Below are 27,056 nucleotides of genomic sequence, written 5' to 3'. Positions count from 1 at the left end.
TATTGAAAAGTGAGTTTCCAATACTTTCAGATATTTTATATTAAATGTTGGAGCATATTTCTTCACCCAAATGAGAACAGGCAATACAAGCTGTGGTCACAGGAGCCTCATTGGCAACAGATGTGCATGAAGGAAACAGGTAACATGCAACCAACTTTCCGTCTGTTGTGTTTGAGCAACTTCTTTTCCAGACATGGACATTTCCTTTCTTCTGTCTACTTTCTTCCGACCCAGCACCCCCTTTGGAAGCATATAGTGTCAAAACTCCCATCTTAGAACAGGGCTCTGCTAAGAGTTGGAATAGTGCTACTATTCTCTGATTAAGACAAACCTGTTTTTTTTTGGCTCCCCACATATCCTTTTTTCTATCCTTCCCCCTCTTTCTGCCTCTGATTCTGGCCTCTTCCCTGGCTGCTTCTGGGAAACGGCAGTAAGAAAGTGCTTTTTTCCTTCAGTTCATATGATAATAAATTTTGACACAAAAGATTTTTTTTTCATCATCTGGCAAGATCATGAACGCCAGCTGGCCCTTTGAAAATCACACTGTTTTCAGCAATTTCACTACGAAAAAATGGCCACTAAGGTCATTGCCTCTGAAGCAGTAAGAGTTATTTTTTAACTGGAATTTCCACAAAAACTTGGGAACATATCAACACTAAGGTGACTGTGAGGAGCCCTGTGGTGCAGTGGTTAAAGCACTTGTCTGGTAACCAAAAGGTTAACAGTTCCAACCCACCACCCTCTCCGTGGGAGAAAGATGTGGCTGTCTGCTTCTGTAAAGAGTTACAGCTTTGGAAACCCTATGGGGCAGCTCTACTCTGTACTATAGGGCCACTGTGAGTCAAAATTGAGTAGATGGCAGTGGGTTTGGTTTTGTTTTTTTAAAGTGGCCTTTTGCTTTCATCTGTATCAGCAGGACAAAGTGCACTGAAGGTGAAACAATATTTATCCAAAAGGTCAAACACCTAGTATGTATTTAATAAACTTGAACTTAGATTGTATAAAATCTCTGGATTCTAAGCTTTCAATTGCATTTACCCAAAGTGCATCAATGGATCTCATTATCATCCTGGTGATTTGCCTTTCTTGTTTGATTCTCCTTTCTCTATCGACTCAGAGTTATGCCAAAGGGAAGCTTCCACCAGGCCCCACTCCTCTCCCAGTTGTTGGAAATATTCTACAATTAAATTTTAAGAACATCAGCAAATCGTTAAGTGCGGTGAGTGTGACTTGATTTATTTTCTTCCCGTTGTCAGCAATATGTAAATATGAGAGTCTTGTATTCAGATAAAATATGGTCCATATCATGGATTGAATTGTGTCCCCCCAAAATATGTGTCAACTTGGTTAGGCCATTATTCCCGGTATTATGTGGTTGTCCTCCGTTTTGTGATTTTCCTATGTGTTATAAATCATAATCTCTGCCTGTGGTTCAAGAGGGTTAGGGTGGGATGTAACACCCTTACTAAGGTCACATCTCTGATTCAAATATAAAGGAAGTTTCTCTGGGGTGTGGCCTGCACCACCTTTTGTTCTATAAGAGATAAAAGGAAAGGGAAGCAAGCAGAGATGGGGGACTTCGCACCACTAAGAAAGCAGCACAGGGAGGAGATTGCATCCTTTGAACCCAGGGTTCCTACATGAAGAAGCTCCTAGACCATGGAAAGATTGATGACAAGGACCTTTCTCCAGAGCCAACAGAGAAAGCCTTCCCCTGGAGCTGACACCCCAAATTTGGACTTCTAGCCTACTAATCTGTGAGAAAATAAATTTCTTTTTGTTAAAGCCATCCACTTGTGGTATTTCTGTTATAGCTGCACTAAATGACTAATACAGTCCCAGACATCAAGTTGTAACGAGATGATTTACAGGACAGAGTAGAACTGTCTCATACAGTTTCTGGGGAGTGGCTGGTGAATTTGAGCTGCCGACCTTTGGTTAGTAGTGAAGCTCTTAACCATTTAAATAATATGTACCCTATTAAATTACTGATTCTAAAAGTTGAAATATTTTCTAATGGATGGACGAAATAGTAAAATGTCTCTTCAGTAGAACTCAAAATATTTTCCTCGCTTATCTACATTTTTGATTTTGAAATTTTCACTCTTCTTGTGTCTCCTTTTACTTCTCAGCTAACCAAAGATTATGGTCCTGTGTTCACCGTGCATTTTGGCATGAAGCCCACTGTGGTATTACATGGATATGAAGCAGTAAAAGAAGCTCTGATTGATAGAGCAGAGGAGTTTTCTGGCAGAGGAGTTTTACCAGTGGCTGACAAAGTCAGCCAGAGCTATGGTATGCTTCTCTTTGGGGAATGAGTGTGATTTTGTAAGTTGCAAAACCTCCAAATAGGCCAAGGAAATGAGCTACAGGCATTTAGGGAAGTTCATGAAAAAACATTTTGCAATTCTAGCATAAGCCTGTGAACATTTTTCTATAAAGGATCATTAATCCATATTCAAAGTCTATGAGTTATACAGTGACCCCATGAAACATTAAATTCAGTGAAAGCAAACCATGTAAACATGAATGTTCTATGAACTTATGATTAAGACATATTTATTTTAAATTATGGTCAGTTAAGATAATGAGAAAGACACAGAGAGAAAGAGATAGAGGAAGAGAAGGAAGTTTGGAGGGGAAAGAGGCAGAAACAGATGAAAAGAGAGGAAGAAAAATGGCTAAATTCTCCTATACATCAAACATGTAGAATGCATGGAAGCAACATAGGTTTGGCACATTTCTAGCCTTGCCTTCAATCTTCTATTCTTCTAAAAAAGCATAAGAAATGTTTAAATCAATTAGAATACTAAGCGTAGATATGCTCTGATAAAAAGTTCATGGAAAGATATATAGTAAATAGGGATTGGAATTGATATTAGAAAAAACCTTTTAATTAAGTACGTAAAACATCTTCAATTTGTTTTTGGAACTGACCTTAAGCTGTCTAGTTCTCTAGTGGGTTGCTGGGGTCTAGTAAGGAGAGATAAGGCCCTAGTGGAGTTCTTTTCTCCTCTGCCTTGTGCTCCAAGATGCTTCCTGGAAAACTTTCTTGATTCTGGAAGCCTGATGTTGAATTCCCTTGGTGCTAAGACCACTTTTCATGAAAGAACTTTAACAAATACAAGGGAAATATTAAAATGAGAGGGCTGTGTCCCTTATCTGAGGAATATGTGGTCATAATCCTCCTTCCACTGCAGAGGAGCTGTTTCACCTTCTCTTGAGAATTGACTCCCCTTGTTGCCTCTCCTAAAATACACTTGCAGTGCAGAAATGTCAGTCCTGAAAATTTAACCAATGACTAGGACTCAGCATGATTTACTAGCTGTGTGATCATAGCTCCAACATTTTGCCTTCATGAACTTCAGCATCCTGAATTGGGACAAAACATTTGCTTCACAGAGTTACTCTGAGGCTCTGAGGAACTAATGGATGAAGAAGAGCTTAGTAATCTAGAAAACCAAGAGCTCTGACTGTAAAATACTGGGATAGGTTAAGAGAGGGGGCAAATGAGGTAGGAAACAATGGGAATTCCTGGGCCTGGAACCACCATATTTACACCCCTGCTTAAGTGTCAGTATCAATTCATGAGATGAAGACTCCTACCTAGAATTCATGACAATGGAGGATATTCTTCTCTGTCTTTTCTTCTTGTAGGAATTGCTTTTAGCAATGGAGAAAAATGGAAGCAAACTCGACGCTTCTCCCTCGTGATTCTGCGGAATATGGGGATGGGAAAGAAGACTATTGAAGACCGAGTTCAAGATGAGGCCTTGTGTCTAGTGGAAGCATTAAAAAAAACCAATGGTGAGTGTTTCTGTATGTAATTTTCAGTAATAATTTGAGTGGATTAAATGCTATAGCAAATAGACTAAAATAATGTATGATGACTCCAATACAACAAAAGTTATTTTTTTTGCTCATATAAAAACATTAAGAGGTGAAATTGGCATAATAGCCTTTTGAGACACAAGGTTGGTAAGGACTTTGATATCTTCAACATGTGGTTTCCAGTGGCACTGAGGATTCATCTGTTTTTGTGGTAGTGGAAGGAGTAAAGACCAAGGAAATGAGCAAATAGTGCTTTTAATAGCCAAGGCAAGGAAGTGGCACACAAACTTCTCTCACATTCCATGGACCTTAACACAATCACAAGGCCACACCTAACTGCAGTTGCTGTTGTTAGGTGATGTTGAGTTGCTTCCACCTCATAGCAAGCCTACGTACAACATAATGAAACATTTCCAGGTCCTGCTCCATCCTCACGATCATTGTTATGCTTGAGCCTGTTGTTGCAGCCACTGTATCAATCCATCTCCTTGAGGGTCTTCCTCTTTTTAACTGACCTTCTACTTTACCAAGCATGATGTCCTTCTCCAGGGACTGGCACCTCCTGATAACATGTCCAAAGCATGTGAGACAAAATCTCACCATCCTTGCTTCTAAGAAGCATTCTGGCTGTTCTTCTTCCAAGACAGATATGTCTGTTCTTTTGGCAGTCCATGGTATATTCAATATTCTTCCCCAAAACCACAATTCAAAGGCATCAATTCTTCAGTCATCCTTATTCATTGCCCACCCAGCTTTCACATGCATATGTGGCAATTGAAAACACCATGGTCAAGCACACTTTAGTCTTTAAAGTGTCACCTTTGCTTTTGTAACACTTTAAAGAGATCTTTTGCAGCAGATTTGCCCACTGCAATGCGTTTGATTTCTTGACTGCTGCTTCCCTGGAGGTTGCTAGTAGATCCAAGTAAAATGAAAACCTGAACAACTCCAATGTAGTTATCTTTTCTCAACAATGCCATGAATTGAAAGAATTCATAGTGTCCACAACTTGATTATTCATTTATTTTTGAGACTGGTCTTTTATTGCTCAGAACTCATTGAACAAGAATTTAAAGATCATCTAGATTAATGTTTTCCAGATGTGCTCTGAGAGGCCCTGAGGGATTATCTGAAAGAATCACCTACTGTTTTAGCCAGAGCAGGACTGCTTGGGTTTCTGCATAAAGTTTTGTTTAAATGAAGTGTTGCCTTGATCACAAATGATTGAAAGAAATTAACGGCTTAACTTTGCCCATAGTGAGTATGTCCTTCTCTCAGCTTTCTGGCCTGTGATCAGCCAGACTCTGCTTGATTCCACTTAGCTATGGGAACTTCAAGGGGCAGTTCTACTCTATCCTATAGGGTCAACTATGAGTTGGAATCATCAACTCAACAGCAACAGGTTTTGTTTTGCTTTTTGTTATGGGAACCTCACAATGTTGGGGCAGCCCCTTTCAACATTGGGTAACTCCAACTGTTGGAAGTTTCTTTCACATGTTGAACAGAGCTTTTTTGGTAACTTTTACTTTTTGTTCCCTGCTAGTTTTTTCTTCTGGAGTTACATTGTCGAGGTGGTCACACTGCAGAGGTGGGGTATACTTTTCCCATCATAAAATTGGTTCAGATGTTGAAACTGATGATGCCATGCACACACTACCAGGGTATAGGAAGGTTTGTTACTGACATAATGAAGCTTTCTGTAGAGAGGAGGGTGGCTCCCATGAAGGCCTGAAAATCACTTGAGAGAACAGGAAAACAGACTTGGGATTTTTTATGATGGTTAGGGACTGTGGCTGGGGTGAGGATTCCTGTGCACAGGCTGGGGCTTGTGTGGTTTGAACTTTCTGTTGATATCTAAGGAGAGAATACCCAGGCTTTTTTTCTGCTTCCCCAGATGTTGGGCAGAGGGGAAGACGAAGAATGATCCCTAAAAGCTGTCAACAGTGAAACATCAAAAATTCAAGTCATTCTTTTTATTTTATGTATAAAGCCTATTTCCAATGCTATAACATACTTTTTCAAATATCTGAATATAACTCTAATTTTTCTTATTATTCTTCTCTTTTACAAGGAAATCACACCCAGTCCTTTCAACTGTGTTTGTAAGATATGATTTCAAGTCTCCTCAGTCTCCTGATTTTCTAGTCAGGTTGCTCAATTTTCTGTGGGCATCAGGGGAAAGGATGTACACTGAGAGCTGAATCTCACACGTTTAAAGATATTTTAAAATGACTTCTTTTTATTTATTTTCTTTCTTGTGAATTAGCTGACAGTTCTTATTTGGAGAATGATGTAAATAGGAGAATACTTGGGAAAATTAATAAACTGGACCTGATTATACAGTTATGGTTGGGGAAATAGAACAAATTTTGTATGAGCCATGTTGAATGTTTTGTGATGATGGCATGTCCAGGGTTGTTCTTATTTCAAAAATATCCTAAAAGTCAACCCTTCCTTATTATTTTAAATAGTGAATTTAAGATTTATATGAAAACTGTGTTCTAACTTTTAACTTCCATTGTTTTTAGAATTTCCCTGTGACCCTAGTTTCCTCCTGGGCTGTGTTCCCTGCAACGTGATCTGCTCCATCATTTTCCAGAATCGTTTTGACTACAGTGATGAAAAATTAGTAACCTTGATAAACTATTTTCATGAAAATTTCAGTATTGTAAGCACCCCCTGGATTCAGGTGAGGCCTAAATTCTCTTTAAATTGGAAACTGTAGATAATTTTTCATTGACTCCATTGTTTGTGCTTACCCCATCCCTCTGGTTTATTTTGAAATTGGCTAAAGCAAAGCTTTTTAAACTATCATTTAGTGGTTAAGAGCTTGACTGCTAACCAAAAGGGTAGCAGTTTGAATCTAGCAGCCACTCCTTGGAAACCCTACGGGGCAGTTCTACTCAGTCCTATAGGGTCGCTATAGTCAGAGTCGACTTGACAGCAATGGGTAGTGAGTTATCAAATTAATTGAATGAGTTGAAATAAAATTTAAAACATGATATAAAGTAGAACAGAAACAAAAATATAATATTAGAATGTGTCAATTACATTAAGATATTCTTTGGAAAAATCTTTTGTTATGGTTTGAATTGTGTCCACCAAAAAGATATGTTGAAGTTCTAACTTTGGTACCTGTGACTATGACCCTATTTGGAAATAGGGTATTTGAAGATGTAATTATTTAAGTTAACATGAAGGCATAATGGATTTTGCCTGATGTCCTTGTGAAAAAAGGAGAAGAGACACAGGCAGAGACGCTGAGGGAAGACAGGCATGTGAAGACAGAGACGGAGATTGGAGATTGGTGTTATGCTGCCACTAAGCCAAGGAATGCCTTCCTTGGTCTACGAGAAGTTGGAAAAGACAAGGGCGGATCTTCTCCTAGAGACTCGAAGAGAGCACGGCCCTGCTGACAACCTGAATTCAGACTTCTACCCTTAAGAAGTGTGAGAGAATAAATTTCTATTGTTTTAAGCTACTTACTTTGTGGTATTTCTTTATGGCAGCCCTAGAAATGATGCACAAATATGTGATAGTGGCTTTAGAATTGGGTAATTGGTATATGGTAGAAGAATTTTGAGATGCTTGTTAGAAAAAGCCTAGGCTGCCTTGAAGAGACTGTTGGTAGAATTGCAGACTTTGAAGAAGATCCTGCTGAGGGCTCAGAAAGAAATGCGAAGAGCTGTAGTGAAAGCTTTTACTGTCTTAGAGTATACATGTCATTTTGAATGGAATATTCTAGAAATATGAACATTAAAGGCACTTCTGATGAGCATGGTAATGAGAAACATGGTATTAGACACTGGACTATGGAAGGCCCTTGTTATAAAGTGGCAGAGAACTTAACTGAAATAAATTCTGTTGTTTTGTGGAAGGGGGAACTTGTAAGAGATGAACTTGAATAACGAGCTGGGGAGATTTCTAAGCAAAGTGTAGGAAGTGCAGCCAGGCTTCTTCTTGCTGATTATAGTAAAATTGAGAGGAAAATATAAATCGAGGAATAAACTGTTAAGCAAAAAAGGAGCCAGAATTTGAAGATTCAGAATATTCTCAACCTATTCATTTTGTAAAAAACAGGAAGTGTACTCTGGAGACAACATCAAGGGTGTGGCTGGATAATCATTTGCTAAAGAGATTAGGCTTGTCATTTACGGATCCTATCAACCATCCCAGCAGAAATTCTTCCAGAATGGACTCCAACGGATTCAGCGATGAAATGAAATGAAGGAAGGCTGTCAGACTTTAGGATCCTACAGGCAAAAAATGGGATGCTAGAGCTAGTCAGCTGTGATTATATGCTATCTTTCAAGAAAAGGGAAAAATGACCTTGAGGTTATAGGCCTGGGGGACAGGATAATGCCTCCTTGGTTCCAGACAATGGGACTACCACCTCCTGTGTTCCAGAGTGCAGCTCCTCCTCAGTTCCAGAGGGCAGAGCTGCTCAGTGAGCCGAAGGGTCAGGGCTGCCTGAGTCTAGGGGAACTCAGGGGCCAGTGAGACTTCTGTGGGTCCATTTTGCCCAGGCATAGGGCAGACTGAGTCAGAAGATTATTCTGAAGCTTTACAATCTAATAGAAGTTGGTTGGCTGGGTTTCGAAACTCCTTTGGACTTGTGACCCCCTTTTTCCTTCCAAATTCTCCCTTTTAGAATGGAAATTTTATCCTATGCCTGCCCCATCATTGTATTTAGGAGCAGATAACTTGTTTTCTAGATTTCCCAGATCCATAGGTGGAGAGAAATTTTTCCTTACAGTGGACTATACTCAGAATTTCATGCACACCCGATTTAAATGACTTAGAAGATGAGATTGTGGGACTTTTCGAGTTGATTATATTTAGAAAAGATTTGGTCTTAGAGTTGATGCTGGAATGGCTGAGACTTTTGGGTATGTTGAAATGGGATAAATGTGGAAAGGACAATGAATTTGGGGGCAGGGAGTGGGCAGACTACTATAGTTTGAATTGTGTTCCCCCAAAAGATATCTTGAAATCTTAACCCCCGATACCTGTAAATAGGACCTTATTTGGAAATAGGATCTTTGCAGTTGTAATTAAGTTGACGTGAGTTCATACTCATAGAATAGGGTGCGCCCTAATCCAACATGACTGGTGTTGTCCTTATAAAAAGAGACACAGACAGACAGAGGAAAGATGGCTGTGTTTAATACAGAGGGAGAGATTGAAGTTGTGCTGCCACAAACCAAGGGATGACTGGAGCTACCAGAAGCTGGAAGAGACAAAGAAGGATTTTCACATGGAGACTTAAGAGAGAGGATGCCAACACCCTGAATTTGGACTTCCATCCTTTAGAAGTATGAGTACTGTTGTTTTAAGCTAGCCAGTTTGTGGCACTTTGTATGTACTGTAACTCTAGCCATCCTATCAGTGAGTGCCTTCTCCTTCAAATTCAAAGAATGTTCTACAACAGGAAACATGACATATTCATCTGTATCTGCTACCAAAATGTCTAATACATGATATGGGCCTGTAAATGTTGGCTGAGTGAATTAACGAATGACTTTTTTTTCCTCTTTCAGCTCTACAATGCTTTCCCTTCTGTCATACACTATCTCCCAGGAAGTCATAACAAATTATTTAAAAATATTGATGGTCAAAAAAAGTTTATTTTAGAGAAAATACAGGAACACCAAGAATCCTTGGATCTCAATAACCCTCGGGACTTTATTGACTACTTTCTGATTAAAATGGAGCAGGTATTCTGTGAATTTTGATTTGCTACTTCATCTTTGAGGGTGATGCGACTCATGCATTAGCTTTGTTCTTCCTGCTGAAATTTGCATATTAAAGCAAATGCTTCCTCTTAAAGATATATGAATTGCTTGTGCACCTATCGCTTATGCAAACCATATTGGGTATTCTGGGAAATCTCTAAACTCTCCCTGGAAAATACTTAGAAGGTTTTAAAATTGCCATGTTAAAGCTGATTCTTTATTTGGGGGCAGACTGAAAAATGCAAACACACAAACACATGCACATTTGAGAATAATGATAATCAGAATATCCTTGTACTTAAAATGAGTTCCACGAATGGAAGATGTAACACATGAGGCAACACAGGAATGAATTGGAATCCACAAAGACTCACCTTTGGAAATACTTTAGGAAATCTTCACAGATGAGGTGCATTTTGAGGAAACTCTGGCTCAGATTAACAGGGAGGATCAAATACGTCTAAGGAATGAAAAGGACAGCGTTCAAGTGTGTGGAATTTTCAAAAAAGGCTATATTGATTGGAATTGAGAAATTGTGGTGGGTGTAATGACTAACAGGTTTGGAATAATGCAATTGGGAATAGTGATGTAATTTGTGAAGTTCTCGAGGCTTGAATGAGAAATTTTGATCTGATAAAACAGACAATAGATGTTAGAGATTAGTACTGATAACTTGATAAAAATTATTTGAAAGAAATTATAGAGGAGCTGTTTGGCTCTATAAGGGCAGTGATACTTTAGTGGTAGAATTCTTGCCTTCCATGTAGGAGATCATCAGGGAGACCTGAAGATCTGCTTCTGAAAATCAGCCAATGAAACCCCATGAATCACAACAGTCTGATCTCTTTGCGTGTGGGGTTGCCATGAGTCAGGGGCCAACTCGAAGGCAGGCAGCTAACAAGAACGATTGGCTCTATTGGGTAAGAAAGTGATGAATCAAAAGAGACTTGTTGGAAATATTTAACTCTGATTATGTCTTAATAGCTCAAAGGAATCCTAACAACTCACCTAACTTTATTTTCAGCTGTAGAACTCTCTGATGTCTGGCTTACTTTGCCAGCTAACGATGTTATTTTGTGCTATTTTATATTACCTGTAAGGATTTTTACTTATCAATTAATTGTAATGCACCATTCCTAGGAAAAACACAGTAAACAGTCTGAATTCACCATGGACAACTTAGTCACTACAGTGTGGGACCTGTTTACTGCGGGAACAGAAACAACGAGCACCACAATCAGATACGGACTTCTGCTTTTGCTGAAGCATCCTGAGGTCACAGGTATGTGAGGTTGCAGGTATGCTTGCAGGTGATGGGCATGATTACATTCCAGGTAGAAAATTGCAGACCACACTGGTAAATATTTATCTGCCTAGACTATACACGAGAAAATTTTCCACCATTACATCTACCTACTATTAGACGAATTCAACTCAAATTAGATTATGGTAAAAAATGATAACGAAATATCTAAATATCAGAAATTTTAAGGGCAGAGGTCATGGTTCTCCTGGCTACATGGTGCAGCGTCCTTGATTTGGGTTTAGAAAGTTGAAATGAGCAGAGTGGTCTTAGGATCTGGAAAGAACTGGTCTCTCTTCTTTCTCCAAAAAATGTCTTACCTGATACGCCTTTTGTCAAAAGGTATTTCTATCCAAGTGCATTTGGAATGTAGGGATTCACTTAACAAAGTCACAATCTTTCTCCAAGAGACTCACTTTTCACATTAAAAAAAGCAATATCCAAATAAAAAAATTATTTCCAATATACCTTTGGATAAACACATATTTCCTCACAAATATAACTTCTCTTGCAAAGCCATCTCTTTCATTTAGTCTTTCTCTTTTTTATTGAGTCTTCTCAATAAATTTGGGTAGTTCTTACCCTTTTCTGATTTGCATATCTAAAGCAAAAACTGACATACGAAAAGTGGTTAAACTACATGATCTTCAGTGACCCTTCAAGATAACAGATCCTTACGGTGATCAAACAAAAGCACACACAATAGAGAATCAGAGTTGAGAAATGAACTTCCTGGTACAGTAGGGTTATATATATATGTGTCTGTAATGGATTTGCTAAGGAAACTGAAATTCTGTTTCTTTTTTCACATACAGTGGTAAAACTAAAACTCAATCCTGTCAAACTGATTCCAACTCATGGAGACTCCATGTGTTACAGGGTAGAACTGCTCCATAAGGTTTCCTTGACTGTAATCTTTACGGAAGCAGATCCCCAGGTCTTTCTTCCACAGCACTGCTGGGTGGGTTTGAACCGCTGACCTTTAGGTTAGCAGTTGATTACAAACCATTTGTGCCACCCAGAACAGTCTTAGGGTGGAATAAAAACCAAAACCAAACCCACTGCCATCGAGTCGATTTTGACTCACAGTGACCCTATAGGGCAGAGTAGAACTGCCCCATAGAGTTTCCAAGGAGTGCCTGGTGGATTCAAAGTGTCAACCATTCGGTTACCTGCTGTAGCACTTAACCACTATGCCACCGGGGTTTTTCTCCTTCTCACTTCCTACCACAATATAACAACAATTAAGGGATCAAATCAAAGGTACTTCTTTTCCATTTCACATACATTCTGATTTTGCTTTGCCAGCTAAAGTCCGAGAAGAGATTGACCTTGTGGTCGGCCGACACCGGAGCCCCTGCATGCAGGACAGGAGCAGCATGCCCTACACGGATGCTGTGGTGCACGAGATCCAGAGATACATTGACCTTATCCCCACCAATCTGCCCCATATGGTGACCCAGGACATTCAATTCAGAGAATACTTTATCCCCAAGGTGAGAGATACTTCATCTACACTATTCCTTGGGATTCTTAGGTCACCAATTATCACAGTAATAGAATTATAGATTGTAAAATCTTCTTCAGGTATGGCACAATCGTAACTCAGGCGTCTCACTCTTGGACCACACACTCCTTTCCTTACTAGTTTATTGACACAGTTTTGCAAACATAGTAGTGCTTAGACTCCTACAAGATTTTCAGTCCAGTGATAGGTCCACACTCTGCTTGATCAGTAGCCCAGCCCCTCTCTACTTACTTTATATTACTCTTACCACCATCCTACAATCTTTTCCACCACTATCTATTTTCCTTACTGTCAAAAGTCCAACTGAACAGTCACCTTCCTCACTGCCTGCCCTTGGGCTGCTGATGCCTGCTAGAAAGGATCATGCAACCCAGCAGGTTGGCGTTATTGACACCAACCACAAATGTTTTGGTATTTTTTTCACTAAGCCCAAATATATTCTCAATCCCACCCAACAATCCTGCTGTATAACCAAACTTACCTTGCCCCATCATGCTCCACAATGACTTTTCAACCCTGAAGCCTCCTCAAACTTCCTACTGTCAACCATCCTCTTTTTCTTCAGTGACTTGGCCTTCCACTTGACAGAAAAGTCACAGCCATTGGGAGAGATTTCACAGGATTCCCTTCCACTAGATTTGCAAATTTAGCTACATCCAGGCCCTTTGATTTCTCTTTTATGTCTGTATTGTGGAAGAAGGGCTCTTCTATTTAAAGTAAACCTTTCTACATGTGGCATGGGTTCCTTTCCTCTTGCTCTTTCAGGAACCCTCCTCAAATAATTATTTCTTCTTTATCTTCATCCTCTTTCTCCATACCAGCTCCTTTGCATCAGCATTTGAGCATGCTCAATTCTCTTCCATCTTAAAATATCTTTAAAAATGCCCCTTTTTCTCAACCCTACCTCATCAATGCCTTTTTTTTTGGTGGTTGATCTTAGAGATTTGTATGTGTCTGTAACTTGTCACAATGTTTGTTAAAATATTTATTACTTCATGAAAAATTTAAGAAATTTATAGCAACATATTGCTGTTTATATCTGTTTATACTACATATTTTAGTTCTATATTCGTTAGTATGTTTACTTTGAAAAGCCAGTAATTTCAAGGAGATTTAGTGATGTATATGATTAGAAATACAATTCTACTCTGACACACGTGGGTCACCATAAGCCAGAATTGACTTGACTATAACTATGTATAGAGGTAGAAATAACTTTTAAAACATTAAAAAATATATATATATACTTTTCACACTTTTTGGTGTCCTTCAGCCCTCTTTGTAAAACTTGATATCTATCTGTTATTTTCCTTCATTTCTATGAAACTTTTATATGTATACGCGTATATGCATGTGTTATGTGTGCATACCCCTACCCACATATGTATATGTTTCAGAGTTTACAGTTATTATCCATGGGAGAGTTCTTTCAGTAGGAACTTCTCAGTCATTATCCTGTTGATATGTCTCTGAGTTCATCAGTCTTCAGTGCTGTTAATCTCATTTGGTATTTCATTTCTGCTATTCTAATTTTCAATTTTAGAATTATGATTTTTATAATTATGTAATTTTTCTGGTGATATTTTTCATCTATTCTCTTATTATTACTAATTGTTCCTTTAAGTACTTGGATATATTGATAATATCTACTTTAAAGTTCTTGTCTAATAATTCTAACATCTTGGGATATGTTCTATTGACTGGTTTTATGTCTCTTTAATTACGAGTCCTATTTCCTTCGTTTTCACATGTCTAGTATTTCTTTATTGTATGCTTAACATTTTGAACTATGCCTTGTGGGGAGTTTGGATATACTGTCTTCCTTTAAAGGGTATTAAATTTGATTTTGACAGTTAAATTAAGGACGTGTTTTTCATTCTGTTAGTCTTTGTATAATTCTTTGTCATTGTGGGCTAATTTTAATTTTGAATTTAATCCTTGGTCATGGACCTTAGTCCAGGGTAGGCTCCTTGGTCCAACAGTTTGGCATTTGGGGGTTACCACAGAATACCTGAGGTTCCAAGAAATTTCTCTCCATCCTAGCTGGGTTAGATTTTCAAACCTAGCACTGGATATCCGGTATCAATCTTCAGTTCTCAACTCACAGCAGTCATACTCTGATAGGTTTTGTGGTGTTTCTTCCTGTATTGTGTGCCATCCAAGCCATAGTCATGGAACTACAGAGAAAAGTCTTGTGCACTTGTGAGATCCTCCCTATTTGTAGATTACTTCTGTTCTGTACCTTCCTAATTCCAGGTGCCAAATTTTCATCTCTGTCTCCTTAGTTCAATAAAAGCACCATTCTGCTTGTCCCTCAACTCCCAGTTCTGGGGAAGGAAAGTGCTCCCAGGCAGAAGGCCAGGGTGAGTGTGGTGTTGTTGTTGTTAGGTGTTATCAAGTGGATTCTGACTCATAGTGATCCCATGTGACAGAGTAGAACTGCCCCATAGAGTTTCCTTGGCAGGAATCTTTATGGAAGCAGATCATCAGGCATTTCTCCCACAAAGCCTCTGGGTGGGTTCAAACCACCAATCTTTCAGTTAGCAGTCAAATCCTTAACCATTTGTGCCACCAGGTCTCCTTAGGGTGGGGAGGGCCCACCTTTTTCTCTTTTGTAAAGTATCACAGTCCTTGATTGCCTCTTACTCAATGCAGAGAACTGTTAATTCACGTATTTTTTTTTCAGATTTGTATTTGCTTTAGTTGTGAAGGCAACTTCAAAGCAGTTACCCTGAGATAGCTAGAAACAGACAATTCCACCAGTCTGGAGAAGCACTTTGTCACAAATTAAGTTTACCTCTTCTAGAACTGGTCATAGATCTTCTTGGATGTCATTCTTAGATTTTGTCACTATTTAAGTTCATCAGGACAAGAAAACGAGCCATAAGAGTAGCTCTGTTAAACAGAAAAAAAAAAAAAAAAAGACTAGCTCTGTTAGAAAGATGAGGGTCGGGGGGACAGAAACTTCAGTTTCTCTTTCATTGGTCCACACAGAAATGATAGCCTATGCCTTTCACCCATGAACTTCCTGGAATGAAAACTGCATCCTGTATTTGGAGAGGTCATACAGTATACTGCAAAGTATTCAGACAGATCTGGATTTGAATTTTATCTCTGCCACATAGTAAATGTATGGCCTTTATTAAGATCCAAAATATTGTGGATGCAATCTTTATTACCAAAACAGTAACTAAACCTCTTTTCATTGAACATTTTAGCATGAAGGAATCTTGATGTAAGAAGTATTTTATTATCTCATTTTAAATTTGCAATAAACCAATGTCAATGTATTGTTGTTTACATTTTGTTAATGATGAAACCGAGTCATCAAAATATTAAACAATTTAACATGGTCACAGAGCTTAATTTGATAGGACTGCATTGATTTTGAAACCCAAACACTGAATCATTATGTGTCAATCAGTACACAAGCTTATCTCAGAGGTATTGGAGGTTGGGTTCTAGACCACAGCAATACAGTGAATATCATAATAAAGCAAGTTGTAAGAACTTTCTGGTTTTCCAGTGCATATAAAAATTATGTTGGGGGGGAGGGTTGCAGCGAGGCATGGAGGTAAGAGGCAGGGCCTTGGAACCACAGGGTCTGCTGTTGGTCCAGCTGCCCATCGCTCCATCCTCCCAGTGTCCCTCTGTCGCCTCAGTTGCCTTTGGAGTGCAGGAGACCATTCCCACCTCCCCCACCCCCCTAGCCAGGTGTACCTTCCCATAGCTCCGGCAGACTTCCGTGGTACACTACATAGGGATGCTTGAAGGTAGAAAGAAATTTGATGCCACCCGCACAGAAACAAGCCCTTTAAGTTCATGCTAGGCAAGGGGGGGTGGTGATCTGAGGCTGGGAAGAAGGGGTTGCTCAAATGAGTGTGGATCAGAGAACCAAACCATCTCCCCAGATGATCCCTGGGCACCCAGGCACCATCCCACCAAATGCCACTCACGTCTTTGATGTGGAGCTTCTAAAACTGGAATAACAGGAATGGACTCCTCCCTTAGCTCCTTTTCTCAGAAATGCCATGGAGGGATCTGGCGCCTCCAGACACATGCATGTGATTCCATACAGAGCTTTAGTTTCCCTGATGTTCCATTACACTCTTTGTATAAACATCTCCCCTGACTGAATGTGTTCTATCAGCTTTGCTTCCGACACCTCCATTTCCTCTTCCCCTTTTTCCTCGTATGTATGTTTACTCAAACTATATGCCATCAACCTCAAATTACTCATTTTATTTTGTTTTGGTTTTGGAATGAAGCTTCAGTTTCAGTCTTTTGAATCTAGGTTTCCAATTAAGCGATGATCCAGTATTAACAGCACAAACAATGGGATTTCGCATAAATTCTTAAGGGCCTTAGGATTTTTGGAATGGTAAATGAGCATTGGCTTCAACTTAAAGTCACCAGCTGCATTAGTCCCTGACAAGAGAGTCAGCCTGTCCTTTGAATCTTTAAAGCCAGACATTGACTTCTCTCCAGTTATGAAAGTCCTGGGTGGCATCTTCTTCAGTATAAGGCTGTTTTATCTACATTGAAAATCTATTGTTTAGTGTAGATACCTTAAAGGAATGTTGTGGCTGGTTTGCTCTTTTATCCAGACAACTAAAACTTTCTCCATATCAGGAATATGGCTGTTTCGCTTTCTTATCATTCGTGTGTTCACTGGAGTGAAAAAAAAAAAATTTTTTTTTTTTTCCACTGGAGTAGCACTTTTAATTTCCCTCAAGAACTTTTCCTTTGCATTCACAGCTTGGCTAAATGTTCAGCACAAGAGGCCTAGCTTTTGGCCTATCTTGGCTTTCTATATGCCTTCTTCACTAAGCGTAATCATTTCTAGCTTTTGATATAAAGCAAGAGATGTGCAACTCTTCCTTTCACTTGAATAGTTAGAGGCCATTTCAGGGTTATTAACTGACCTAACTTCAATACTGTCATGTCTCAGGGAATAGGGAGGCCCAAAGAGAGGGAAAGAGACTGTGGAACAGCCGGTTGGTGGAGCAGCCAGAACACACACAACATTTATTAGGTTCGCTGTCTTATATGAGTGTGGTTCGTGGTGCCCCAAAACAATTACGATAATAACATCAAAGATCACTGATCGCAGATCGCCAAAACAGATATAACAATAATGAAAAACCTTGAAATATTGTGAGCATTAACAAAATGTTACAGAGACACAAGTGAGCACATGCTGTTGGAAAAAATAGTGTGAGTAGACTTGTTCAACTGACACAGGGTTGTTACAAATCTTCAGTTTGTTAAAAAGGCAGTATCTATGAGGCAAAATAAAGTGAAGCACAATAAAACAAGGTATGCCTGTATATTGTTTAGTAAAACCCTACTACCAAAACCAAACCAAACCTGTTGCTGTTCAGTCAATTCTGACTCATGACAACCTTATGTTTTACAGAGTAGAACCTTTCCAAGGTGTTTTCTTAGTTGTAATCTTTATGGAAGCAGACTGTCAGGTTTTTCTTCTGCTGGGTAGGTTTGAACTACCAACCTTTCTGTTGTTGCTAATTTGATTCTGACTCATGGTGACCCCACATGTACAGAGTAGGAGTGCTCCATAGGATTTTCAAGGCTATGACCTTTTGGAAGCAAACCACCAGGTCTGACTTCCGACATGCCCCTGGGTAAATTTGAACTGTCGCCCTTTTGGCTAGTACCAAAAATCAAACCTACTGCTGTTGAGTTGACTCTGACTCATAGTGACCCCATAAGACAGAGTAGAACTGCCCTATAGGGTTTCCAAGGAGTGGCTGGTGGAATCGAACTGCCAATCTTTTGGTTATCCACAGCCGTAGCTCTTAACTACTAGTCAAGTGCAAATTGTTTGTGCCACCCAGGGACCTAGAAAACCCTACTGGATATCAGTAATACTATCTCCTTTTCGCAAAAACATATGAAAACTCAATTGACAGAGAGAGCAGGGGAAGAGGATACTCACTCATTTTTTTCTCAACTTGATAGGAAAGTGGAGATTTTTCAAGATGGCCACTTAGCTACTAAGTTTTTGAAGAGCGACTCATTCATGGTTTCAAACTGGATTTTTTAGTGACATCAGCCCTGTTAGACGATGTTTAAATTTAGTTGTCAAGAGCAATGCACTCCAGGGAGCTTCCTTGATTTTAGGCAAAGCAAGTGCTGGTAACAGACTACAGACTGGTGAGGATGGCCTTGGAGTCAACGAATAGTATTCTAGACTGGGCATTCCATGGTTGAAGACCTGCCAGGCTTGTTGATTAATTTTCTCTGTGGCCTTAGAGCAAATACATTCTCCTTTTTTTTTTTTTAAATAATTTTTATTGTGCTTTAAGTGAAAGTTACAAATCAAGTCAGTCTGTCACATATAAGCTGATATACACCTTACTCCATACTCCCACTTACTCTCCCCCTAATGAGTCAGCCCGCTCCCTTCTTCCAGTCTCTCCTTTCATGACCACTTTGCCAGTTTCTAACCTCTCTACCCTCGCATCTCCCCTCCAGACAGGAGATGCCAATACAGTCTCAAGTGTCCACCTGATACAAGTAGCTCACTCTTCATCAGCATCTCTCTCCAACCCATTGTCCAGTCCCTTCCATGTCTGATGAGTCATCTTCAGGAATGGTTCCTGTCCTGGGCCAACAGAAGGTTTGGGGACCGTGACCACCGGGATTCTTCTAGTCTCAGTCAGACCATTAACTATGGTCTTTTTATGAGAATTTGGAGTCTGCATCCCACTGTTCTCCTGCTCCTTCAGGAGTTCTCTGTTGTGCTCCCTGTCAGGGCAGTCATCGGTTGTGGCCGGGCACCATCTAGTTCTTCTGGTCTCAGGATGATGTAAGTCTCTAGTTCATGTGGCCCTTTCTGTCTCTTGGGCTATAGTTGTCGTGTGACCTTGGTGTTCTTCATTCTCCTTTGCTCCAGGTGGGTTGAGACCAATTGATGCGTCTTAGATGGCCGCTTGTTAGCATTTAAGACCCCAGACGCCACAGTTCAAAGTGGGATGCAGATACATTCTCCTTTTTTATGCCTCAAATTCCTCATCTATAAAATGAAAGGATTAGAGGAGGGAATTCTCATTTTTTCAAGCTCCCTGATCTTCTTTATAATTCAGTTTATCTGTTTCTGTTTATATCAGGACACATCCGTACTGGTATCTCTGACTTCTGTTCTGCATGACGCCAAAGAATTTCCTAACCCAGAGCAGTTTGACCCTGGCCACTTCCTGGACAAAAGTGGCAACTTTAAGAAGAGTAACTACTTCATGCCTTTTTCAGCAGGCAAGTCAGCTTCATTTTCATCTATACCTCATGGGTCAAGTGAGATAAAGAAGGGCTTTGCATGGAGGCTACTCTGGGCTGTCCAAATTTTCATTTGTATGAGGCCAGAGGCACCATTCTCAAAGTCAAGGCTATTTCCCACGGGATTGGAAGCTGCATTCACTGAATTCTGCCTCTGACTCACCACTGAGATTCCCAAGAGCTTCACCTAGAAGTCCAAGTCCATTAAGGCTTTTCTCACTTGCCCTGAGAAGCCATCTCATTCAATAAACTTCAGTGAGCACCTTACATGTAGCAGTCCCATGCTCACTCAGCTCCAGGGATATGAATGTGAATAAAAAATAGATTTTCTAAAAGACAGGAAGACAAATTAACAGGCAATGAAACTCCAGTACATTAATGCTATGCTAGAGGCTTTTTTTTAGAGGCTGTTGTGGTAGCCAAGAGAAAGGAACTCCTGACTCCGGCCTTTTGGGAGCTGTCGTGGGGGATGGGAGAGCAGTAGTGAGTAATTGAAGGCTAAGGAAAATCTCACTGTAGGAAGCAACACTTGATTATGTTCACTCCATTTGTGAGAACCATAGAAAGAAAGAAGCAGCATACTAAAAAAAAGGTTAATTAAAGAGTGTTTAATGATAAGACTATTTTCAGAGATGTGGGCTGCATTAAGGGAATTAGCAAGATGTGGTGAGGTACTCAGAGACTAGCATCAGCAGAAACATGTTACTATCCTAGGTCAGAAGGGACAAGGGAAGAAGGGCGTTACTGGAACCTGAACAGATCTTTAGCAAAGAGAGAGTGGGTGCCTCCACAGGAGATGCTGCTAGCTATAAAAAAAAAAATAGGTAGAGGAATATAGCCACTACAAAAACTGTGGCTGGAGGGTGGTATTGAAAGCATAAATCCTCTGGCATTTTCAACATCAAGTCTTCTTAATTTATCAAGAACCCAGAAGAAAACTTCTGGGACAATGAAGTCCATAGGTGTCAGCTTCCTGGACACATACAAAAACAAACAAACCAAACCTGTTGCCATTGAGTCAATTCTGACTCATAGCGACTCTATGAGCAGGCATAAAGCAGGCACAGAGCAGGCATAAAAACACCACAGAGTAAATCTGAAAGGAGGGCAAAATGGAGAATATTCTGTGTACTTCAAAGAAGAAGCAGGGAGGAAAGTAGAGGTTACCAAAATAAGGCAGAAATAGAAGATTTACTTCTGATTATATATATAAGAAATTAGGTTATCAAGCAACCCTTGATATTGTGGTCCCATGATCATGCACATTGCTCAGAGATGATCCCAAACCAAGCCCTTGCTGAACTACTTCTTATCCTTCTTCCTGTGTTTTGGATGCTGTTATCCCATATTAGCTTGCTCGGGGTTCCTTTCCATTTCACAGGACTTGCAGGCCTGTTTCTGTCCTGACACTGTCAGTATCATTACAAAATCTGAGGCCTTACCTAGTTTATACTCCAGTCTGTGAAAGACACATGAACAGTAATAATTTCATGTGAAATCTGCTGCATTAGAGACATTAATGAGTATTGTAGAAAACAGATACGGGAGTAAATTGTACACCCTGAGCATGTCATGTAAGGTTGCACAGAATAGTGACATCTGAGCTGGGTCTAGAAGGATGTAGAGGACAACAACAGGCAGAGCAGATGGGAAGGCCATTGCAGTCGGAAGAATGACTGGAATCTGAGATAAAACTTGAAATCGCAAGTCTGTTTGGAGATTGGTGAGTAGTAAGTATTGACTAGGACTTACTATAAATGGGTGGAAAGTGTAGAAAGAGATAAGGCTGTAAAAATTTTTATCAGCTAGTTTGTGATATTCTTTTAATACCTGGTGTCTTGGTCATCTAGTGCTGCTATAACAGAAATACCACAAGTGGATGGCTTTAACAAAGAGAAGTTTGTTCTCTTACAGTCCACTAGGCTTGAAGTCCGAATTCAGGGTGCCAGCTGCAGGGGAAGGCTTTCTGTCTCTGTTGGCTCTGGAGGAAGGTCCTTGTCTTCTCCTGGCTTGGGAACATCTCAGCACAGGACCCTCAGGTCCGAAGGACGTGCTCTGTTCCTGGCTCTGCTTTCTTGGTGGTATGAGGTTCCCACATCTCTCTGCTCACTTCTCTCTTTTATATCTCAGAAGAGTTTGGCTTAAAACCCTACCTAATCTTGTAGGCCTCATCAGGGTAACTGCCGCTAATCCATTTTATTACATCATAGTGATAGGATTTATAACATATAGGAACATCACATCAGAAGATAAAATGATAGAGAGTCACACAATCATATGAGGGAATCATGACATAGCCAAGTTGACAGATATTTTAGGGGGACACAATTCAATCCATGACACCTGGCAATGGTAAACTCATAAAATTATTTTAAGCAGAGAAGTGACAGGTTGGGATTATGCCTTAGAATCGATATGAGGAGAAATGAATGTATTGAGTGCTGGGCCAGAAGTAGATAGAAAAGTACACTGTTGTATATCATGCCAATGGTGATGGTTTTGTGTGTGAGTGTGTGTAAAAAGATGTCACTGGCAAGCCTCAGCATAGCAGTTCCACTATGAGAGTAAAGAAAAACTTCTCATATAGCACACAGATTTAAATATGTGCTGAAGAAATGAAGGAAACTAGAATTGTGTGTAGGTAGGTAGAAGCAGCCATGGGTTAATTTGTTAATTGGTTCCGTATTTTTTTAGGCTTCCCTGTGCGCTAACTCTGGCATAAGATTAAATGAATATGTAATCTGTGTTTCATTTTTAGGAAAAAGAGTTTGTGCTGGAGAGGGCCTGGCCCGCATGGAGCTGTTTTTAATCCTGACCAACATTTTACAACATTTTACCTTGAAACCTCTGGTTGATCCAAAGGATATTGACACCACCCCAGTTGACAATGGTTTAGGCACTGTACCACCCTCGTACAAGCTCTGTTTCATTCCAGTCTGAGGAAAGGGCAGTCAGACTGCAAAGTGAGATTCTCCAGTCTTGTCTGAACAACACAGACACTTTCTGGCCTTTGTGCCACCATCCATCCCCTCCTTAACAACAGACATACCCTCCCTGATTTATATCTCTTAAAATGTTTCCCATCCTTCAAGATCCAGTTCAAATTTCTCTTTATGAAATAAAGCTTGTTTGATTTCCAATAAAAATTCCTTTTCCGTTTTGTATTCCTTGTCCTAAGATAAGCGACACCTCATCTGCCATACATACCAAATGGAAGCATATTATAAATGCCATATTTTGCTTTTTAAAAAGGCATCTTGTTAATTGCCAGGCCAGGTCAGACAAAAGTATCAGACCATCAAGTAGGTTACAGTTTACCCAGGAGATATCAGTCAACCCAAGGAATCTCCTGGCCCAAAGTAACAAACCCTCAACCCCGGAGTCAACCCCCCTTCCCCCGCCCCCAACCCAAGTTGGTTCTCCAAAGAACTAGTGCTTCAGGGAAAATTTTCCTAAACCATTTTTCCAAAGAACCAAGGCAAAATTGTTGTGCTATGAAGAAACTCATTGCACAACAGAAAGGATTAGCAGATCAAGCTGACTGGTAATTACATTAAAAAACAAATCAAACCTGTTGCCTTCAAGTCGATTCTGGCTCATAGCAACCCTATAGGACAGAGTAGAACTTCCTCATAGGGCTTCCAAGGGCGGCTGGTAGATTCAAACTGCTGACCTTTTGGTTAGCACCCAAAAGCTTAACCACTGCACCACCAGATAACTGCATTAGTCAGTCATAAATTACATGAGCAGGAAGTGTTATAAAAGCTTGTGATTTCAAGCTCCTAGTTGGCCGAATATGAAGAGAAGGCTTCAGTGGACCTAGGTGTGGTCCTGATGCTCTGTGTCTCCTGCTTTCTCCTTTTGCTCTGGAAACAGAGCTATGAGAAAGGGAAGCTCCCACCTGGCCCCACTCCTCTCCCAATTATTGGAAATATCTTACAGTTAAATGTTGAGAATATCAGCAGATCATTAAGTGATGTAGGTATGCTTTATGCTTGTCAGTAGCTAGCAGAGGGTAAGGAAATTAATCCCTACTTTTAAGTATAATTTGTTCCTGGATGCAAAGTATTAAAATAGATGATTGTGAAGTAAAAATACTCCCTGTGGAGCATTTTGTTCTTGTTTTATCATCATCAGAAATTACTGCAGAATAAAGCGTAATGCATTTTGGGTGAAGAGAAAAATTTGGGTCTGTCGTTGTGGTAAGGTGGCAGAAGGAGGGTGCAATGCTGCCCTTCATTGTTTCACAGTTGTTCCTGTGATATTTTTGAAGTAGGCAGTCGTGAAAGGGTTATTCACCACCCCATAAGAGTTATTTTTCAGAAAAGTCTACTCTTGCTACATTTTTGTTACAACTTTTACAGCACTTCACCAAGATTGGTCAAATCCCCAGGTTTCTTCTCCTCTCCTGGCAACAGGCGGAGACGCAGGCACACTGACTCTGAATCTGTATGCTCTATGACTTTCCTGGGGTGGCAGTAGTGAGCCATCACCATTTTTTTAAGGGCCGTGTGCAGTATTTTTAGAGCTGTGTGCAAAAACTCATTCACTAAAATTATGTGGATGCACAGGCATCACAAGACTGAAGATCCTCCCCTCACTGTTCATGCATATATATGTCACTCCCTATAAAAGCAGCAAATCTGCCCTGGTTCAGGGAGCTGGCAGCCTTAGGTCATGAGGCTCTGCCTGCCTCCCAGTTTGCAAACTGTGAATAAACCTTTCTGTTCTTCCAACTCTGCATCTGGCTGACTTCAATTTGCTAGTCTGCTTGACAAGAACTTATTAGTTGATGACATCTTTTTGGCTGAAGGTGGGTAGTGTGGGAATTGTTTTGTGATTAGAGATTTCATACAAGAAATCAACTACTGTATAAACTATGCGTTTTGTTCAGGTTATCCAGGAAAACTAAACTTTTCCTAAGAAGATCATTGTGCCTGATGTCAAGGGAACAGGGTTGGGCTGAGGACTAGCCTGGGTGAATGAAAGAAAGCAGCAATCAGGGAAGCCCTGGTGGTGACAGCATCCTTTTGGACTCTGTGCAGAGCTGCTGCCTGTGGCCTGGGATGCTGCAGGATGAAAGAAATGGTTCCTCCATGAGATGTTGCCTGTTCTAGCACTTCCTCTGTGGCGCCCACTCTCTTTGTTAGCAATACCAACAGACCTCTGTGCCAGGCTTGAAATCATCTGGGATGATTTTTAAAAATATAAAACCCAAGCCAAACTCATAGCAACACTGTAGGATAGAGTAGAACTGCTGCATAGGGTTTCCAAGGTTGTAATCTTTATGGAAGCAGGCTGCCACATCTTTTGCTCGTGGAGTGGCTGATAGGTTTGAACCCACTGACCTTTAGGTTAGCAGCAGAGTGCTTAACCACTGTGCCACCAGGGCTCCTTTTCACTTTTTTAAAATAAAGATTTCTAGTATCCATCATAGTGCTACTTAACAGAATCCCCATAGGAAGAGGTTTACAGGTGCTCCCAAATCAGTCAACTGGATATTGGTCCAAAGGTGGGCATTGGAGCTGAAGCATTGTTTGGGCATCAGAGGTTGACCGAGCAAAGGTTCATATTTGAGTCTTCTAATTATTAGCTGAGAGACACTGGGAACAAAACTGAAATTCTCTGAACTTCAGTTCCTTTATCTGTGTGACAGAACAAAAATCTATTGCTTTGTTAAAGGTGAAAGAGAGTTTTATTGAGAATTGAACAACCTAGGTTGGGGAAACACTAAACAAGAGTACAAAGGGCTCCACTGAGCAGAAGAAGAGGTGGAGTTTTATGCATAAAATTCAGCATGACTAAAACCACAAACAATTTTTTTTCCTTCATATCAGCTAAACTATCTTCTAATATACATTTTCTGAGAACAGTCTGTGGGCACCTGATTCTTGGCACAATCTTGGTACGTATTTACTGAGAACAACTGCATCTCCTCTGTCCCCTGCTTTCTGGTCTGCTTAAAAGTGATTCAGGTTAACCCTTCATTGTGAGCCTGGGCCAACGCCCCTGTAATTTGAAGTTTTGATAGCACATCTGTAAAATGGGGTAAGTAAATCAAGTTTGAATGTTGACGTAAGGATTAGTTATTATAATATGTCGACCAAGTGTCTTGTCCATTGCCTGCCACATCAGAGGCCCTCCATAAATGGTGGCTCTATTATCTCTATGAAGTTTCTATATAAAATTTGGGAATATTTGAAGCTGTATGTGGTGGAATAAAAACATCAACATATGATAACAATTCAATGACATACAATGACATGCACAGTATATAGAACAAATAGTGACTTCTTTTGCTAATATTTGCATCCACTTTTCTTTTCCCAGTTTTCAAAAGCCTATGGCCCTGTGTTCACTCTGTATTTTGCCATTAAGCCCACAGTGGTGCATGGGTATGAAGCAATGAAGGAAGCCCTGATTGATCTGGGGGAGGAGTTTTCTGGAAGAGTCAGTTCAATTGCCCATTGCCTGACAAAACTAGAAAGGACTTGGTAGGTGTGCGTGTGCATGCATTGGGCAGTGGTAACGGCAGATGGGGAGAACTGAACAGAGACTGAAGAGCTGCTCAGGCAGAGCCTGGCACATCCGCATGGTTGTTTAGGTCAGTGTCCTCTTCCTTGCCAAGAATCTCCCTTCTAGTTTCTGTTAACCCTCCTGGTAGAAATTATATTCAGCAATGGAAAGACATGGAAGGAGATCCAGCGCTTCTCCCTCCTGACCCTATGGAATTTCAGGATGGGAAAGAGGAGCATTGAGGACTGCGTTCAGGAGGAAGCTAGCTGCCTAGAGGAGGCATTGAGAAAAACCAAGGTGGGGGCGTGGGTGTGTGTGATTCTTCACTCAGTAACACTGACCTTAACAGACCTCTCTCTTCAGTAATGGGGTCTTTGGAAACCTTTCAGTGGGGGCCAAGGCTTTCCTCATGGGTCATGTAGAGAGGGTTTGAAGCAGAGAACAAGAGAGCTTTTGTGTATTTATAGTTGTGTGTGTGTGCACATGACTTTTCAAACAGCATGAATATAAAAGGCTTAAAACTCAGTGCCGTGGAGTCGATTCTGACTCATATGTAATCCTATTCTGTCCTGAGCTTTGTTTGTTTATTTTCAAATCAGAACATCATCAAGGCAGATTTTAAGTCTCATTTTCTTAAAGAGTTAAAGAACATTGTGGCTTACCATCCACAGGGGTGGGAGTGGGTGGGTGTGGTGTATGTGTGTACATTTCATAGGGGAATACTTGTCAAGGGGGCACTTCAGGATGACTCATCACACCCCTGTGGAGCGTGAAGTAAGTGTCGTTTGCTATCACTTCTTTGAACTCTATGTATAGTCAGCCTCATCTACATGCCTGAGGATTTCTG

At 40.3% G+C, this 27,056-nt stretch overlaps 2 protein-coding genes and 1 pseudogene across 3 annotated transcripts; all 3 read left to right on the top strand.

Annotated features, from left to right (window-relative positions):
• The first annotated feature begins 1,051 nt into the window (after nt 1-1,051).
• On the top strand, nt 1,052-22,633 carry LOC126059558 (cytochrome P450 2C21-like). Of its 2 annotated transcripts, XM_049855320.1 has the most exons (9): nt 1,052-1,219; nt 2,133-2,295; nt 3,658-3,807; nt 6,360-6,520; nt 9,372-9,548; nt 10,707-10,848; nt 12,178-12,365; nt 19,531-19,672; nt 22,452-22,633. In XM_049855320.1, exons 1-9 carry the CDS (start codon nt 1,052-1,054, stop codon nt 22,631-22,633), a joined length of 1,473 nt encoding a protein of 490 aa, XP_049711277.1. The 2 variants fall into 2 exon arrangements, with proteins under 2 accessions (XP_049711277.1, XP_049711278.1); XM_049855321.1 differs by lacking the exon at nt 9,372-9,548.
• LOC126059567 (peptidyl-prolyl cis-trans isomerase FKBP1A-like) lies at nt 16,161-16,406 on the top strand (annotated as a pseudogene).
• Nucleotides 22,634-22,766: 133 nt separating the features above from the next.
• Nucleotides 22,767-26,575, top strand: LOC126060006 (cytochrome P450 2C9-like). Its single transcript, XM_049856067.1, has 4 exons — nt 22,767-22,820; nt 23,480-23,671; nt 26,024-26,143; nt 26,336-26,575. The coding sequence occupies exons 1-4, from the start codon at nt 22,767-22,769 to the stop codon at nt 26,573-26,575; spliced, it is 606 nt and encodes a 201-aa protein (XP_049712024.1).
• The last annotated feature ends 481 nt before the right edge of the window (nt 26,576-27,056 follow it).

Source organism: Elephas maximus, chromosome 16 (genome assembly GCF_024166365.1).
Source record: "Elephas maximus indicus isolate mEleMax1 chromosome 16, mEleMax1 primary haplotype, whole genome shotgun sequence".
Classification (NCBI taxonomy): Eukaryota; Metazoa; Chordata; class Mammalia; order Proboscidea; family Elephantidae; genus Elephas; species Elephas maximus.
This window is presented reverse-complemented; position numbering and strand designations above follow the sequence as displayed.